At 39.9% G+C, this 19,549-nt stretch overlaps 1 protein-coding gene across 1 annotated transcript in view; it reads left to right on the top strand.

Annotated features, from left to right (window-relative positions):
• Positions 1-1,221: 1,221 nt before the first annotated feature.
• Positions 1,222-19,549, top strand: part of FAF1 (Fas associated factor 1) — a 154,254-nt gene continuing 135,926 nt past the window's right edge. The window contains exon 1 of the mRNA XM_072419621.1: positions 1,222-1,469. Within this exon, the coding sequence (XP_072275722.1) occupies positions 1,425-1,469 (45 nt within the window). The 5' untranslated portion in view covers positions 1,222-1,424. The remainder of the gene's footprint in view (positions 1,470-19,549) is intronic.

The raw sequence follows: 19,549 nt of genomic DNA, 5'->3' as shown, positions 1-19,549 counted from the left end.
TGGGCAGGTTGTGTTCAGAGAGACAACCCGCCTACCACAACGACCCTGCAATTCCATACTGGAGACATTGTCTGTGGCTCTGGCTGGTGCGCCCCCCCCCCATGTCCTTTCTCTGACCTCGCGAGGGGGCCTATCGGCCAGGGCTGCAGTCCACAAAGAATTCTTTGCAAAATAAGAGTAGGTACGTGTGCCCATTCCTGAAAAAAAATCCCACCCCACTACACCCCTGGCTGGGAATAGCGGGATTCCCCGGAAGCTAAATCTAAACTTTGCGTACATGTGCAGCTCAGCATTTTTGGCAGAAACCCGGCATGGTCAGGTATAAATCTGATAACTGCAGAAGATACATTGCCTGTCCATTTGTGCAATAATGATGCCTGATCATACAAAGCGTACCCAAACTCAGAATTTTTACTTTACATAAAGGGGTAGACAATCCTTTTTCTTAAAGCCAAATTTTTGTTTGTGTTTTTTCAGGTGCAGCACCTTTTTTTTTTCTAAATCAATCAAGAATGCGCAAAGGGATCAAGAGTGAATGGGAGCGCAGAGCCTCCTGGGATACATACCTCACACATCCCGGGGCGCTCTTGGCTGCTCCTTCTGCGTATGCTTGAGCATTTCAGGCATGCGCAGCTCTTTTATCAATAGGGAAAAAAAAGTGCCGCATGTGTAGTGAGATCGGCAAGTTTTTTGCCGAACTACGTCACCCAATTTCACGCCTGTAGGAAGAAGGACGCAGAAGAAGAGAGGAGAAAATGGCCGCACCTGGTGCTTCCTCTGCACCATGCCAAAGACAGATACCGGGGCGACGCGGGACCCGATGGAAGAAACCTCTGAACGGACAGACTGCGGGATTGAAGGTAAGTGTGATTTTATTGTTTTGGGTTAAACTTTATTTCCACTTTAAATCTTTTCTAAACTTTAGTCTGGAGTTTTACTTTAAATATTCATTTATTGAAATAGCCATAGGATGAAAGGGAAGTAACTCTTGAACAGCTGGGGCCCCTCAGTGCTCAGGGGCCCGAACATTCCTGATAGAGGAGCGTCACATGACTTCTCACAGACAGGCGGCCTGCAGCCACTGACAGCTCACACGTGACACGCCTCTTTGCACAGACAACCACGCCCCCGGTTGCTATGGTGATCGCAGCCTGAAGGGAGGCCTGGAAATATCACGTGATAGCCACTGCCGCCAACCGCCTGTCATTGCGACCTCGGTGACGAGCAAAATGTGCGACAGCGCCGTGCGGCGGAGGGAGAGCAGACAGCGGCTGGCAGTTGAGACACAGAGAGCAGCAGGCCGAGAATCAGACTAGAAGAACCCAGAGCGCAGGACAAGGCCCCGGGGGCCCAGCGAGGGTTCATGAACTGCTAACCGGGGATTCCATCACTGACACCCGCCTAGAGGCACCACCTGAGGGGACATGGCCTCCAACACTGACAGAGAGATGATCCTGGCTGACTTCCAGGTATTGGGGACACCCCCTCCTTCCTTTATACCGTACACTGGATACGACACAAGGGGGATTCTGAGGCCTGGGGTACTATAAGGCCCAGCATGACCTGGAAGGAATGATAGGACTTGTAGTTCCCCCATAGACAGCCATAGAGCTGCCTGACGTCTCTGTGGTAATGTTTGGGTTGTCCATTGTCAGATTCTGTTGCCAGCAGCAGCCGATAGACTCTTCATTATTTACAATGACTGATAAACAGGATCTTCATTAGCCAGTAATAACCTTATCTATAGTCATCTATTAAATATATCCAAAGCCACATCTTTATGTTTCTTTGATTTAACTCCTTACAGTTTTTTTTCTTTTTGTCTGCCCTATGTTACCCATCGGGGCAATTTCCCTTCTCTTCCTGTCCTGTAGACTCCACAGGAAGTGACATAAATCCCTTAGTTGTCACTGAAATGTATTGGCCCATCAGAAGTTATTCCTGTTTTGGTGACAACTTGATATTTTATCTTTTCAGTGACAAAAAGAGGGTCACTCCATGGTGAGATGGTAACAAAAACCTAACAGGAGGAGGGTCACAGCTCTTTATTGCAAAGTTTGGCTTTATATATTGTTCTTTTTAAGTCTCAGACCTAGGGAAGAAGGAACAGCAAAAGGAGCCAATCAAAATTGCTGTCATGGAAAGAGCATACTAAGAGATTGTAAGCTCTTTGGGGCAGGGTCCTCTCCTCCTCCTTTGTCACTGTCTGCATCTCTCATTTGCAACCCCTATTTAATGTACAGCACTGCGTAATATGTTGGTGCTATATAAATCCTGTTTGATAATATATTAATAAACATTCTCTTAGATTGTAAGCTCTTGAAGGCAGGGTCCCTTCCTCCTCCTGTGTCACGGTCTGTTATTTGCTACCCCTATTTAATGTACAGTGCTACGTAATATGTTGGCGCTATATATATCCTATTTATTATTATTAATAATAATAATAATAATAATTATAATATGTGGAGATAGTTTGGTTCTGAGCTTGCCAGCTTGCTGCTTTTCTTTTCACTTTCAAGTCATAGGTTGGGGGGGAAACTTGTAAGTGAATAAAACTGAGTAGAAAAAGATCATATCCACTTCGCTGCTACTCAGCACTGTGTCTTGGGGGCAGAACTTTGTAAATCTCAGGACTGGTTGGACAGAAATACAAATTTATGTCTGTTAAAACGGACCTCATGTGTGTATTTCGCTGTTTGAACAAATATTAAGGCTCATAAGTGGTGCCGCTTGCAGATGGTTAACAATCAACCTGAACTGTGATGGCTTCAAGGGTTACTCTTCTAACCCTAAACTTTGTTAAACAAGTATTTAAGAAACTTTAATGGGCTGTGTTTAAAATTTATTTTCTTTTTTCAAGGCCAATCATTTATGTTTAGTTCCCTGTGTAAAACTCATCAGAAGTGCCTGGTGTTTGGCCGGAGTCTTCCTTTAAATTAGATTTATATCTGAATCAAGTTGCTGACCATCCTGCTCGTATTTATAAATGGCTTTATAGCATTGACTGTGGGCTGCCATGGCAGCTGGTCATGTGACCCATTGCTAACAGTGATGGAGCAATCAGGCAAGTAGAATAGATTATTGTAGAAGGGATATCGTTTGCCCCTTTCTGCAATACCAACTTGCCTGATCGGGGTTTTCTAAAGGTGAAACATTCATTCTGCTTTAATATGCTCTTTAATGCTCTGACATCAGGTATGAAAATTGTTTTCAAACTACTCTTTTTATTTTGTGTACGAAAAAAAACCCAAAACAACCATAAACGATCTGTATTGCTTTACTGTAAAAATGAATGATTCAGTGTGAAGATAAATGTTTGTCTGCAGAAAATTCCTGATGCTTTCATATATAACATTTGCTGATACAGATCAGAGCTAACTAGAGACAAAGCCTTTTCAGTTTTAAAAACAATGGAAAGGGGTTACAACTTTTTTTCTTCTTCTCTCAGATAGAAAGTGAACAGAATTGTAAATGGATTTGATTGTTTGTATACGCAGTATAGTTTGTGCACGTTGCAAAGGGTCCCTTACAATATCTCTGCTTCTGATTTCCATCTAGGCTACATACACACATCCAATAATTATCATTGGAAAGGATCTTTTGCGATCTTTTCCAACGACTGAATGATGCATGAACAGGTGCCAGACATAAAGCACCATTCTGCTTTATGGGGAGGGGGAGAATGACAGAGCAGCACCCCACTGCGCTCTCTCTCCCCTTTAATTGTATTACGACCGTTTGTCGTCCATCATCCGTAGATCTGGCAGGACGGTCGTTCGGATGATGAGCACTGTACACATGCAAGATTCTCGCCTGATATCGGCCCTGAGCCAATTATCAGACAAGAACCATTGCAGGTATGTATGTAGCCTTAGATTCACTTCAGATCGGATTAGTTTTATCAGACTGAAGATCAGGTATGAAGGGAAACTGGCCCATGTACAGTACTCACAGCCTTAGGTCTCACAGGAAGGTAAGGAAAATCTCACCGATGACAATGAAGAAAAAAACCCTTGATATACCTGAAATATTCTAAATTGTGCTTGTTATAATAGTGCAGCTTGGGGAATAGCTGTATGTCCTTTTAGTTGTGTTGTCTTCTTATGACAGCAGAAGTCTGGATCAGGGAGCTGTTATAGGGTAGGGGGGAGGCAGAGAGGTGGTTTTTTTTTTTCATTAACTTTCTATGTAATTAAACCAACCATCTAATTATAAAATTATGCAAATGTTTTTCTTTGGATAGATACTGGCGGTGCCAAACCTCCAAGGAACCTTGTAGACCCAACTGGGAGGGTTTAAAAAAAACCCAAAACAAAATACATTGCACAAAAAAAGAATTTCAATTGCCTTGAGTCAAAACTATATTTAGGGCCCCTGTCATTACCAAAGCCTGGTGAGTGACACCAAGGGAAGGTTCAGACCAGCAGTAGGATCAAGCATGGTGGCTGGCACCTTGCCATGCACTCAGCCACTTGCACCTAAAGGACCAGCACATTTATCAGCAGGCAGTAGTCAGCCTGATACTGAATTTCTAGCTGCTGCCCCCATTCATTTTTTGTTGGACTGCCACAGAAGGATGCTACGTGTAACATCTCTCCCAAGACAGCGGTTCACCGACATAAGGAGTTGGTACTCACTGCCAGTCTGAACATAGCTTTAGCTCCATGTATGAAATCTATATGTTGTCCAGCTCAAGACAACGTTGCCATGGTAGCTGAAACCTTGTGTCTTTAACCCCATTTGTGTGCTTTGCCCTTCACAAAGTCAATCATGTGATAATGTTGCAGCCAAAGGTGCAACTCGGGCAGTATTTTATAGGGATTGTAATGGTAAAGCAAAAACAAAAAAAAGCTGAGTTATGCAAATATTAGGCTTTCCAAAAGTATAAAGAAGATTCTGGAGTTTGACACTAATGCAGCGCTATAAAATGCTTTGTGTGAAAACAGCCCATTCATTTGCATAGGGTGGAACACACCTTGAATGTATTGGTCCCCAACCTTTTGGAGCCGGTGGACCACTAATCTCACGGACTCTAGGCCACGCATGCGTGGGGAGCCATGTATCACTCATAGGAGTGTCGCTCACTCACAGTGACGCCATGATGCCACAACCGGCCCACTCACCCATCGCAGGTGTGAGCTTGTGATGGGGGAGTGGGCACGTTAATAGGATATCGGAACCCGGCCACCGCATGTGATGCGTATGGCAGACATGGTCCGCAGCTCTGGCCGGTGCGCCTTCCTAAGCGTGGTCCTTCTCATGACCCCGCTGTGGGGTGCCACGGCCCATCTGTCAGACGGGACCAGGGTTTGGGGACTGCTGCCCCAATGCATAGAAACATACACATACACCTTTTTGTTCTAACCCAGCACACAACAAACATGTGAATTGTGGCTCTCTGCTGTGGGAAGCATTGCCTGCTAGTGTAATAATTCATAGTGTTGCCATTCAAAGTGGTAACATGTTATAAATCACATAGAACCCCAGTGCAAAATGTAAATGGAAGCTGATGGAAGGCTGGATTTAGATCTGTCTTTTTATATTTGTTAGGAACTGTAATGATAAAGAGATTTCTCTTAGAGTTCACTTTACCTCCTAATTTCTGCAGCTATTACAAAGTCAAATGATGGTGGCATGATGGTGTCACCCTACCAAGGACGGGGTTTTCAAAATTCTTGACTAAATAACTGATTGAAGAGTGCAGCTGCAAGAGAGGGACCCCCCTTTTTTTTTTTTTTTTGGGCGTTGTGGGAGGAAGAAGAGGATCAAACTACTACAAGGAACGCAGTAGAATGCTACTGGAGTCTGATAGATTATATTATGCTTTATAAAAGTAAATATAAACCTTTAAACAGACTTTAAGCTTTCTTTCCTGGTTCCTTCATGCCACGTTCATCGATGTTCGTCGATTTTTGGGCTAGAATGAAATGGGGTTCATCCTGGCCCCAAGAATCGTTATGCCATAGTGTGTCTTGTTTGCTGTATTTGTAATTTTGTTTAGGCTTAATTTGGGTTCATCTGGTATTTAGTATACCAATTTTTGGCAGTTGGTTCATGCAGCAGTATTTTTCCCAGAAATTTTATTAAGCTGAGTGAGAAGAAGTTGTAGGCGGGTGGCAGCCCCTGTATTCTGACCAAACTCTTCAGTAACCACCCAAAAACAGCCGGGTGGTTACTGAAAAGTGCCAGGTGGTGCGCCCAGCTAAAAGGGGCTGGGGAGAACACTGTGCAGGAGATGAAATGGCCAGCCTGGCACTGTTAGGAAGAAAATATAAAATAAAGACTGCACTTTCCTTTCAAAAAAGATTAGAGATTCAAAATATTACAAAGGCCTGCTGGTGACCGGTTTTCCTTAAAGAAAAAAAATCCTCTTTTGCTTTGGCATTTATGTTTCTGTGCCTTGTTTTCCCTGTACACACAAATTAGGAACATTCTTTGTATAATTTACTCCTACTTTCTTTTTTTTCTTCTTTGAAAGCATTATGGATGCAGTGTGGTTACTTAATATATAAATATTTATTAAAATTTGTCATAAGACCTTTGAATCTGGAAACACCTGAAAGATGAACTTTGTCTCTCAGTAGCAGAAACCCTTTACTTTTTTCCATACCTGTGCTGAAAGCCTGATCTTGAGAAATTGGTGTATTACTGGATAAATTTTAGGTTGCTTCAATCAAATTTTTTTTTTTTTTCAAACACAGTAAAGAGCTGGAATGCATGTGTCCTGCTTATTCAGTGACTTCAGTAGTTTAACTCACTGGGCCTAATTTTTAAAATGCTCCAAGGTTGTAGAGAATACACTTTCAACAGCAAAGCTGGGGGATCCCGCAACCTGAAATGGATTTGGTACAGGATTCAAAAGATTTGCTAGGAAACAGCAAGTGACTTTGAAGAAATCTATTCCAGGTTTGCTGGATCACCCAGCTTCACTGTTGAAAGTGTATTCCCGCCAGCCTTGGAGAGCTTTAATAAATCAGGCCTACTTACACCAACTGTCGAGATACAGAATCCTAATGTACTGACAAATTTCTTTTGAGGTCATGTTGATTGTTTGAGATGTGTACCTTAGGACTACACAAACCAGAAAAAAGCCAGGACATTGGCATTTTTAGAAGGAGATCAGCAACAGCAGCTATTTTATTCATTCTTGCTTTAACATAATTATTTGAGAAGCACAGATGGTTGTATTACGGACTGTTTTCCCTGACATTCATCTCTTATGAGTGACAGTGTGCCAGGAACCTGCCATGGCTCGGAGATCAGTGATCTCTGTCCGTTTCTCTTCTGCATTTACTTGAGAACAGAATATGGAAAGATGTGAACAAGCCCCCAGGCTGCTGGTGTTTGGAGCCGTTTTGATAGGATGCAGCTGGTAAGCTAAATCAGCAAATTATACAGTACTAATTTAAGAAAATGACTTGGAGACATGCCTGATTTATTTAAAGTGTCCCACTGTTTAACGTCTACATTCATGAAGCTTGAAAGCAAAAAAGAACTCCAAATACAGTTTTATATGCAGTTTTGGTAAATGGAAGTATCCAAAACCACAGCAATAAACTGTACCTTCAAAGGAACATGTTGGGTTAGGTAAATGTGAGCCAATGTTTTACAGGTGTTGTCCTGGTCATGACACCACTGAATATGACTTAGAGCAAGAGCTTAGGGCCATTCAGAATTTTCAGGATTTTACTAGCTGCATGCTTGTTTCAGGTCCATGCAGTGATATGAGGATGATCATATCACCCTTAAATCCTGCACCTAAAAACAGTTGTAGCACTTATTTTAATTTATTCTTAAAAGTAAATCTATTTTTCAGTAGATTTGGACATATTAGCTGGCTATTTGTCACGCATGTTCACCTTGGTTCTAACTTGAACCTGCTGTAGGTGCAGATAGTCATGGCTTCAGTTTTTAAACCTAAAGCGTTCCCGATCTCAAACAAAACCTTTTTTTGATCTGGAGTATAGTTTCTCTTTAAAGCTAAGCTCTAGGCAGATAGAAATAACTCAAATCGAATAATGTTTATGTATAATGTATAATTTTTACAATGCATGCAGTATAAGGAATGTTCCTTTAAGTTGCAATTCCTGTACAGCAGAGCTGGAGGAGGGAGAAGCAGCACAAGGAGCCTGGCAGCTGTGCTTGTGTTCCAACCTGAAGCAGATGAGCTTTTTAATGTACTGCTTACCCTGTCACTGTCAGTCACAGTCTGCTGTTACATTAAATGGTCATTTACCATCATGTACACTACATGGAGCATCGTTCATAGGAATTGATAAGAAATCATTTATAAAAAATAAATGACAAATGTTACAGCGAACAGCCCCAGTTTGCTCCATTGTAACATTCACCGTATGTAAAATGTAGTGTTTTGTCATAGAGACACTGATCGATGTAAATAAATACTATTGTACTGTACTGACCGTAGAGGTGCTTTGGATGCCCATTGGATTTATTCAACTGAGTAAGCAAAATGTTAATGAATACTGTCACCAAATTGATTTTCTGTGCAATGAAATCTCAAAGGTATTGGGTATAATATTAAGTTTACCTTTGTGACTCACAGAGCAGAATGAATTGGAATAATAATACCCTCCTAAAATAATCACATATCCTTTTGTACTTTACTAGTCAACAAAATAATTTTTGACCTTTAGGAAAATAGGATTCAGGAACCATGGCTTTTATATGGTATAGGGCAGTGTTTTTTGAACTTTTTAACATGTGGGAACTCTTGAAATATCTTTCAGGTCTACTGGGAACGCCTTCTATAATTACTATATCTACAGCTCATAGTACATTAGCATGGTGGTCAGTAGGATGAATGCCTGTTATATTGCTGGCCATTTGGAAGAATGTCACCATTACAGATGGCTAAAAAGATCATTAAAGTCACTTAAACTGACTTAAACTGAGTCACAAATTGTTCATGGCTCAAGAAACTTCTAGCAACCTCTAGAACAGGGGTCGTCAGCCTTCTTGTTGTGGCTCCGTATCCATATCCTGGTGTGTTATCTTGATTAAAGGCTATCATGTGATACTGATGGGGAAAGGGAACTGATGACTTGGTTCATGTCACTTGAAACCAGATTATTATTTATTTTCTGCCATGTGATTGTCATTGGGTTCGGCTGACAATAAGGATCCTTATCCTGTTTAGCAAATTCGCAAATTGTTTTTTGTTTTTTTTTATTAGCAAATATTGCCTGATAGGAGATTGTAGTTTTCTCTGCCTCTTATTGGCAGTTGTGTATGTGAGCAGTTTGTGCTCCTCTCATGTCATGCTGTTACACTGACTCAGCCTGCCGTTCGCATGAGTAAGCAGAAAACCGCATTGTTATGTGACATGAAGCCAGCTGCTGCTACCCCCCACTTTCTTTTTTGTCTTCGCTGTAGCTTGTGCTCAGCAGTTTCAGCCTTTGTAAATGAAATGAGAAAGTCACGCTATAAAAATGTGCTGTGTTTAGTCCCTGAAGGCCAGGCTACTGAAAATGTCTTATCTTCTTATCCACAGAAAATTATACAGCATATCTTGTGTAATTGTGGTGTAATTGGGTGGATGACTACAGAGATAATCACACAAAACTAAAATCTGTGTGCACGTAAACCAAACACTTCATGTGGTGTTTCTTGATGTTTTTAACAGGGGGAACCCTTGAAATAACTTTCTAGTCCTAGGTAACCCATGCTATAATTTACTATATCCACAGCAATAGTGTGGTGGTCAGTAAAAAGAATGCCTTTAACTTTGCTGGCCAGTAGGGAGGATTTCACACCTAATGGTAGTCCGTGAGATCATTGGTGTCAGACTGGCTTGAGAGGCACAAACTGCTCATTGCTCAAGGAACCCAGGTTAAAAAACTCCATTGCTCCAATGCAATGAAACAACCCTCATGTCAGAGGTATGTGGCCTGCCTAGCCAAGTTCTATCACTTTGAGTCACTGACCTGAAACAACTCTTGGTCTGCATGCTTGTTCTCCTTATGCCTTTTGAGCTACCTTCTTGCAGAGCTTGCTCCTTCTCTTCATTTCACTTTTTAGTCTTAACTTCCAAGTTCAGAGCTGTAGAAAACCCAGTGGTATTTGCTGGGTATGCAGCAGAAAGAGGGCTGTGTGTCCTTGATCTTCATGAACCAAGGACCAAGTTTGTATTTCTATATTTCTATATTTTTATTAAAGTTTAAAAAGTAATGAACATGGACAAAAAAGAATGGCAGCAGTTGGAAAGGCATACATAAAATATCAAATGACTGGTTCACATTAAAAATGAAGTTCACCTACCCCCAATAATCATCAACAAATAAATGCCATCATATTAGTAATGATAACATAAGGACATAGGGGGATAAAATACAGATTGTAACAAAGGGAGACCGTATGTTACAATACAATTAAATAATTTTGAGAGAAAAAGTGATTTAGTGAAAAAAGGTGAAAATAATTAGGAGATAGTTGATAGAACAGGATAGAAGGACAAGACAGACATGGGACCTTGAACCATGAACCTCAAAATATTTAAAATAATTAAAAAATGAGATGACCTAAGTTTGGTCCTCCAGTGTCATTGTTTGAATCTTGCAACCCCTATTTAAGGTAAAAGGCTGCATATTATGTTGGCGTTGTATAAATAAATTTTAATAATGATGATTTTATTAAAATCGTTGAAGGTATTGTAAAGCGATTACATTAATTTATCATTGGTCATTATCAAATTGAGTTTATATTTGAGCAAGAATGGATTATTTCCGGGATTTAGTTATGATCATTCAGTCTGCCAGAACAGTATAGAAAATGTAGTAGTGAGGACAAATGTTTGGGTGAAGACCGTTTTAGTTCGTAGGGGGATTTGCTAAGGTTAATCTGGGTAACCTTAAATATGAGGTTGTAAACTTCCATCCAGAGTCAGTTAACTATTGGACAGGACCATCATAAATGTTCTGTCATCTCTCTGTGGTTACAGCATAAAAGCAAAGCAGAAACGCTTGAGGATTGAGTCAAATAATCTGCTGTGGTACTAAGTACCATCATAACATAGTTTTATAGAGTTAATGAAGGCTATATTGGGGTAAACCTTAGAAAGTCCATAGGTCATTATTGCTATTTTACTATTTTACAAGATACATCTAACCCATTTTCCATAATCTCATATATGAGAGTCTGGTGAAGCATACTGACATGTATTGCGTATATGACCAGAGTTTTAAAAGGAAGTATAATGATATGGTGGCAACTCGAAATATTGCTTCATGTAACACAAGAAGAAAGTTGGCAATATTTGAAAAATTCTCCAGTTTTTGGGTGTAAGTCAGGAGCCGTTTTATACAAAAGAAATTTTCTTTTGCTTAAGCTTTTGTCCACCAATTATTTTGTCTGAACCTTAAGGAAATTCAGAATTAAAGAGCGCTTGTTCCTCCTCCCCTCCAGTAACAGTTGGTGATCTCCTAGCACCTAGCCCTAGGAGGGAGTATGGTGTACAGAATGTTGAAGTCCTATCGCCGCATTATATGGTATATCATTCTGATGTATGTGTGACATTGTTCTCTGTCAGGAACCTAGCACTTTGCAATGTGATTGACAGTTTCTAAGAATTTAGAAAGCTCAACTAACCCCCCGGGTCATGTGCTGCTGTGGTCTGTGCCCTTATGCTCCAAACTATTCATGTAGTCCCACCGCCAAAAAAAAAATAGAGAGAAGATTGGAAGGGTGGAGACGGTGACCTGCCATTGTTTGCAGTGTATATTTTGTGGTCCAGACTGCCAGATTGCAGTAATAAGAAATCTTCCTGTGACCATGTGTAGTTAAGGGAGTCCACATGCCTAATATAATCCATACGACATGCCTAAATACATGACATATGTGTTTAGCTTTGCAGTCGGTAAACATTTCATGTTGAGTTGTACACAAGTGAAACCTAAAATATCCCACGCACCTGCAGCTTGATGAAATGTTTCTTTTCTGATTCACCCACCGCACTGCCAGCTCCACGACAATTTCCAGATGTCTTCCTTCTTTGGTGGTTTGTTGTTACAGTTCATCGTATGTGATAAATAGTTGATATGAATGTGAATTGCTGCAGGTAGTTAGGAATTTCAGGTTCTTATTTCTTTTGTTCTGTGGTACTTTCTGTTTCCATACTTCAGGCAGCAATTAATTTACTCAGTGGCAATTCCTATAACAGTATCATGATAGACCCATGTTTGTGTTTAGATTGTATATGTATTAACATTCAAACACAGATTGACTTAGAAATGTGGAAATGTCCTTTTTCATGACCAGAAAATGTATGTACATTGTGATGTTTTAATATATGAAAGATGAATTTTTATTTGTTTCCTACTAAGCCAGCATAGGCCATGGTTTAGGGCAGCAAGACTTCAACGTATGGTATTGTTGACTGTTGGTAACACGTTCCCATATTTGCAAACTGCTCAGTATGTGCATCTTTGCCAGGGATCTGAAGTTCTAGGTCCATACACCTAGATTTGAACTTCAAGCAGCTTGATGAGATTGTTTAATGATCTTGGTCATTGTAGCATTACAATTTAGCATATTCAACGACAACTTTAATAGCGAACTGTGGCCTTAAAACAAAAATTTACATTTGTGAACATCTTTAAATACAAAAGAGACCTTCTGTAGCTCAAAAGACTTCAAACTTTACTTTTCATAATCTTTATATTGTATATGCATGGGAGTTGTGTCATGCCAAACCAACTAATCAAGACATATTAGGACCCTGGCATCCAGGAGAAGATGTTTGTGAGGAAGCTTGGAAATTACTCATGGCTGGAGCGGAGCTTCTTAATTCCACTTTAAGAAGGGTTCCATGTAAACAGCAGTTGAATGTAGGTCAATGGGTCCTAAGAATAATAATGTTTCCGGTGGTACGAATCAAACTATTTCTGCTGTTCCAGCCTGTTTTGTCTAGGATAAATGTTTGAATGAAATAAGGGTGATGGGAGTCACAAGACAGCTGGTCAAGAAGCGTAGGCGGTATAAAGGCCAAACCTGTGAAGGACTTTGGCGTTGACAAGGCACAGTCATTTCCCTTCCTTGATTCATTTTTTTGAGGTATTTTGGAAGCATGATTTAATCGTCTACTTCACATATCTCCTCTTCGTATTTAAAGTCCTAAGTATAGTCAAAAACTTTGTGTCATCAAATTGGTTTGGGCTCACAGAAGAATGGTGTAGGATGATTCTGTTCTCTGCAGCATTCAGAACCTGTCCTTGGCCAAAAAAAAGCATGTATGAGCCAGCAATGTATTATGACTGGACTTGGGACCCATGGAAGAAAAAGGTATATAAATATATAGGAATTTAAATAAAGGCAGTTGCAGTGCAGTGCTTTTACTCAGCTATCCGTTATTTTTGGGTCTGTTTTCCATGCATAGAGCAAACCATATTGTGTTCCATGAGGTATCTATACAAAGTCAATCAGTCATGAAACTGAGTTTTTGTTCCTGGAAGGTTTTTTTTTTTAATCATTCAGCTCTAAATGAATGTGTAATAGTAAAGAAAGACATTCAATTAATTCTAGCGTACATGTGTAGACTCCTTAATGTATATTGATTTACATTGAGGGATTGTTCAAGGAATGCCCGTGCCCTTCTAGATAACTGGGTGTCTTGGCATATGTCTTAAAGCACAACCAAACCTGCGTTTACACATCTGTCACCTTTCCATCCCAGGGTTCTGCCATCTTCCACTTTTACTTCCCACCTTTTTTGGCTGTCCTGGGATGACATAACTTCTTGCATTCCTGGCACATGCAGAGATATCCAGAGAGTTTTTCCCTGAAACCAAGGCTAAGATGTGCAGCTCAGCAAATTTTGACAGCTGAGCAGTCATTATGCAGGTAAAAGCAGTAATTGTGGAAGTGACATCGCCTGTCCTTTTCTGCAATACCCACCAATCTGAATCACACATTTAAAAGTAGATCATTAGTTCCACTTTAAGGTAAACTGAAACCCCTTGTTGGGTTTTTACTAAACGCTAGTGATTTTTTTTTTCACTGTGAAATTTTTTTGTGACGCTCATAAATTTCTCCCACTATGAATCACTATTTGCTAATTTTGCTATCTGCATGCAAGCAGAAACAAACAGAATCCCAAGTAAAAAGTAGCATTTCTTTCACCTAAATTAAGTTTCTAATGTTATGTAACCAGTTTAGGTTTTGTTAAAGAATTCTATATTAAAAAAATATCTCCGTGTTGAACAAAATGCTATAAATAGCTCCGCGCTTTACACCTTTCCCTTGGAATGCACAATAGAGCACTGGGAATTTGTACTGGAAAATGTGACATACCATTTATCTTGCTATAAGCACTAAGATTAATGAGATTCATTTCCGATCCACCTTTGGCTGTCTGCCATATTGTCTCCGCTAAAAAAATCAGCCTTTTCCTAATTCCTCTGCATTGCAAGCTTTGTTCATTTTACTTGCAAATTGTTTGAAAAATGATTCCAGGATGAAATAATAAAGAGAAAATGCTCTTCTGTTTATACACATTGGCTATTTAAAAAAAGGTCACTTGTACATGATCCGATCAAAGCAAGCGATGTGACAGGCCAAGCGTTTATTTTATATAAATCCAATCACTAAAAACTCATCTAAGCTCCAAAGTGCATCTAAATCTAAACACTTAACGTTTGGCTAGAACCCCAAATTTGTTTTTGTTTTTTTTGACCTGGTGACTGTGGTTCTTGGTCCTGCTATGAATAATTCTAGAATTTTGTGATGCCATCAGAACGGAAGTAAAGAGTGCACTTGTTTTGGGGATATTAAAGAGTGCTTGCCCTTTATTTAGAAATGTTCTTCTTTTTGTGTCTATTGGACATAAAATGTAATTCTGCACAGTGAGACACAGAGGGGTAAATAAAAGGCATGTTACCCATTCCTTGCTTTAGTTAGACCTAATATTCCTGTAATTTCAGAAGATTTTTCTGCAGCCTTTTAAGGAATTAAATATCTGGCAAGCCCACTATTGTTCATATACTTTTTGTTATACGCTGACAACACTCTTTCCCTGTCCCTTAATTGTGTTCCTCTCTTCTAACCCTGTCACACGCCTCCAACGAAGACTTCAAATGACTGTTTAAATATTCACTACACAGCCATGGTCCACTGTTGGCACCTGACTCATCTTTACCAAATTTTAAATAGTATTCAATTTGGCAGAAGGCCCAAAACTGCATACACACCCGTAGGAGATTCTGCCATTCTGGTTGTTTTTCCCACATAGGAAATCTGAATTTTAATCGGTGTAGTTGATTGATTGTACACGTGAAACAACTTGTGCACCTTTGATATTTATCAACACAATCCAGTGTATCTGCAAATTATTGTAATCCAAAATGTGGCCTCTCATTTAGTTGGCTGGTAAATTCCCTTTTCATTAACTTCAGATCAAGTTGTATTAAATCAGGAATCAGAGTATCCAGTTACTGTGCAAGGTACCACATTCCAACTATCATCTGAAAGGTACATTTGCCAGGATTTTTTTGGTACCATCATATAGACAACAACAATAATTAAAACGATACATAATTTATTGACAGTGATTCCTAAAAAAAAAAAACCCAAATTTTTTTAAATATTTATGACAATTGACTCTAAACATTTATAGTACACAGTCATTAGGATCTCTTTCCATTCTTGACATGTTTTGCCATATGTGCTTCATCAGAAGAACATTTAGAGTTTTTCTACTACAAATCAAATTATAATCACTTTAATATTAACAATTCGTATGCACTTCCATCACTCTATGAATCCATAATCTATATACAATCATCATGGTCAATTTCACTGATATATTTATATTAGTATGGTGTAGCTGAATGCTCCCCACCTATGTAATGGAGATGAGAGAGGGATGTTCTGTAGACCTAACACACTTCTGTACTAAGGTAAGGACAGTGTGATGAGCGATTGATGTCACATTATTTGCACAGGTGAAAATAAAGTTTAAAAAGTTAATTAAGTCACCATATCGGGGGACTACAAAGCGTCAATACATTACGTTTTTGTTCTTCCTTTTCCTCTTTAGGTTATTTGCAACTGAAGATTATAGATTTTGTTAACATTTCTGAAGTTCTTATATTTCTTACTCTATTTCTGTTTTTTATTAATTCCTCGGCTCCTTTTTCATCCCTCTTGTACAAAGGAAACACTATGGCACATGAATCTGTAGCAGAGACTTGATTGGCCTCTAGTGCTGCCTTTCCTCTACCCGCCTGCTCTGCAAGGCATTACAGGGACCTGAGATCTTTATAGTATTACACTGGTTGCCATTATCCTTACATACATTTTGATTTTTGTTCATGTGAATACAAAACTGCATTAGTTGGTGTCTGGCGTTCAGCTTAAGTATGAGTAACGTCTGATGCTATTCAGAAGGGAACTTGTTAATGTCTTTCATAAAACAAATACACAACTACGTTTTATTGCTCATTAACATTGTCAGCTTCTGGTTTTTCCAGTCTCTTCCGTCTATGTGGGTCACAGAGAGGTAACCGGTTGGTTTTGTGGCGCAGACGCTGAGTAATATCTGTTAATTGCCTGTCCTCTCCATGTGATTACATGTTATTATAGGCCAAGTATAATGACATGCATGGCATGTTACCTGTCTGGCATTCCTGCCAGCCAAATCAACTCCTTGTTTATTAACAAAATAAATCCCTAGCATATCCTGCATGCCAATGATGTTTTTGCTTTGATTCTGTGGCATGACTTCACTTGGCATCTGCGAGAGTCCTGATTCCTTTTGTTTTATGGCTTTGTTTAGAGATGGATTAACGAGGCACTTGTGCTTGTGTAGTGGTTTCAGTGGCATCTTTTTCAGTGTGGTTTGAGTGAAGGGTAAATGTGGATATTGTTATTACCGATTGGTGTCAGTAGTGATATTTGTGATTTGCCTGTGGGCCTTATCATGCTAGTAATCCTGTGGTTGGTGTGTTAAGCTACGTACACACATCAGATTTTTATCGCCTGATAATCGGCATCGGCCAATTATCGGGCGAAAATCTGCCATGTGTACAGTCGGTGTCGTCCATCGTCCGGACGACCGACCTGCCGGATCCACGGACGATGGACGACAGCCGATCGTAATGAAAGGGAAGGGGAGAGCGCGCAGCAGGGTGCCGCTCCGTCGCTCTCCCCCTCCCCTCTCTGTACAGCACCGTTTATGCATCGTGCACTCCCTTGTCGTTGGAAAGGATCGTGAAAGATCCTTTCCAACGACAAAAATTGGCAGTGTGTACGCAGCTTTAGTGTTGTCTACAGATCTTGTCCTGTGGCATTGCTTGTTTGCCAGATAAGCAGCAAGACATAGAACCATCACTTCTTTCTAAATGGGTTCTGCAGGAATGCAACCTCTAAGAAGTGACATCCATTAGGAAAGGTGTCGGTTACTGCTAAAGTTACTTTGACCATTAAAAAGTAAAAAAAAAAAAACTTTGCAGCAACTTGGAGCAATTTGTCTCATGTATGTCTAGTATAGGGAGTCATATTGCAGGCCCCCTTACGTACATTGGCACTGGCCAAGGCAGAACAAGAATGTGCATCACTCATTTCACATTCTTGCACTGCCAATGCGCAAAAGGTGGCCAACTCTGCCACAATGACAAAAAAACAGAGCTCTTTTGGGGAAAGAATTAAAAAGGACAACTGTCAAATCTGCAAACCCCAGTTCTTAAAGAACCGGTGCTGCGGTGCAAATGATCCAGTGGCTGGCAAGGTGAAGGAGGGCAAGCTGCCAATGCTACCACTGATTTTAAAGCAGTGACTTACCCTCGTCAGCCTTCAGTTGCTTTTGTGTTGTCACACATACAGAAAAATAGATTTACACGTGCTTTGCAACTCATTAGGTATACCAGTATATGTGGTCTCTGAAAATACATCATCTCCTCCCACATTCCCACATTTTGGGTTTTCCCTGGGCTAATTTATCTGTTGCTCTAGAAAGCTCCTTCTACTAATATATATACTATTACATGTTTCTAAATGGTAAGTAAATAGTAAAATGAAAGCCTCAAGAAACTTCCCTTAAAAATTGACTAGATCTGTAGATAGCAGGGATTTAATTGTTGGCATCATTATTCACATTTACAGAATCATTGCTGTCAATTTATGCTAGTAATTCAGTTTTTTCACTTTTAAGCCAAACTCCAATTGCAAAACGTGTGAATGTTTAATATTTTGTTCAGTTGTGATTAGGGCACCTCTGCAAGACAGCTTGGCCAAGTCCTGGACCTCTGTAGACTACAGTGACATTTAACGTTTAGTCCGGGACTCCCCTTGGCAAAAACAGAGGAGGAGCAAAGTACTAATGAGGTTATTTTACCCCAGTGAGCAAAACAAAACACTGAATTTAGGTGTCATAGATTTAGGTTTTTGCTTAAAATTCTTTAGCTGCACTGCCACTGCTAATAATAAACTTGTTATTCAATATATTGCTGTGTGATGACTGGTTGACACCAACTATCCCCTTCTAATGTTGCACGGTGATCAAACTGGATATTTACCATTCGTGAGCTTCGATTGATTAGCCGATCTTCACCTCGGCTGACGTTACCATGTTTATGGCTATTTTGCTGGTTAGCAGACATTGGGGCCCTTGATAGCTACTCTGTATTTTACAAACGGATGCAGGGAGAGTGATACCTATAAAACGGGTTCCTAGAACAATGATATTTATGCTTTAGAAGATAAGCTTGTTTTTGTTTAGTTTTCTTTTAGACGGGAATTCCAATTTCCTCATTGGGATAGTTTTTAAAGCCCTTCTGTGGGCAAAAATTGCTATCCCAATATAACCCATACTGCATTTTTACAATTTTTCTTAACTTGTTGACTGTGTAGGGAACTGATGATCCAGTGCTGCAGATACACCAATTTAAGTTGGGCCCCTTCATTGCCTGCTGAGTACCAGAGAGGACCCCACCTCTTGGCAGCCAATAGGGAAAGCTCTACATTACTCCAGTGTTATGGACACCCTAAATTAAAGAGAGAGGGGTTTTATTAACACATCAAAAAAATTATTAACTTTGGGTGGGGGGGATAATCATTGGCTTTGGAAATCAGATGTCCGTTGCACAGGTTGTGTAATCCTCATAATCTGACTTAGAACAATATTTTAGTAGGGAGTTGTGACCTTGCTAAATGTTTTTTAGGTTTTGAAATCCAGAGACAGCCAGCCTGTGAGCATTTTTTGCTTGATGTCAGCCTTGGCAGCCCCTCTTTCTTAGTTTTCCCCTAATTTTCTGTTTTTGGCACTATACCTCCACCATGTGGTCAGGTAGTGTCAGTTCATGCTTCTGTTATGAAGCTAGCATTCAGTAGTCACCAATACAAAATTGAAGATTTCATACCTAGCAGTTTGTAGCCATTATTTAGATTCGCATTAGTATGTACTACCAAATAATACATTATAAGAAGCACCTGTAGACCAAGATTATTTTGTGGTCAATTTTATTTGCTGGATAAGCCACTTTCTGTGTATACAATGGTTCTCGGGTGTTAGGTTATGTGATCATCAGACATGAGAAGC

The sequence above is a fragment of the Pyxicephalus adspersus genome, chromosome 8 (assembly GCF_032062135.1).
Source record: "Pyxicephalus adspersus chromosome 8, UCB_Pads_2.0, whole genome shotgun sequence".
In the NCBI taxonomy this organism is placed as follows: domain Eukaryota; kingdom Metazoa; phylum Chordata; class Amphibia; order Anura; family Pyxicephalidae; genus Pyxicephalus; species Pyxicephalus adspersus.
Note: the sequence above shows the minus strand (reverse complement) of the source record. Positions and strands in the feature narration are given on the sequence as shown.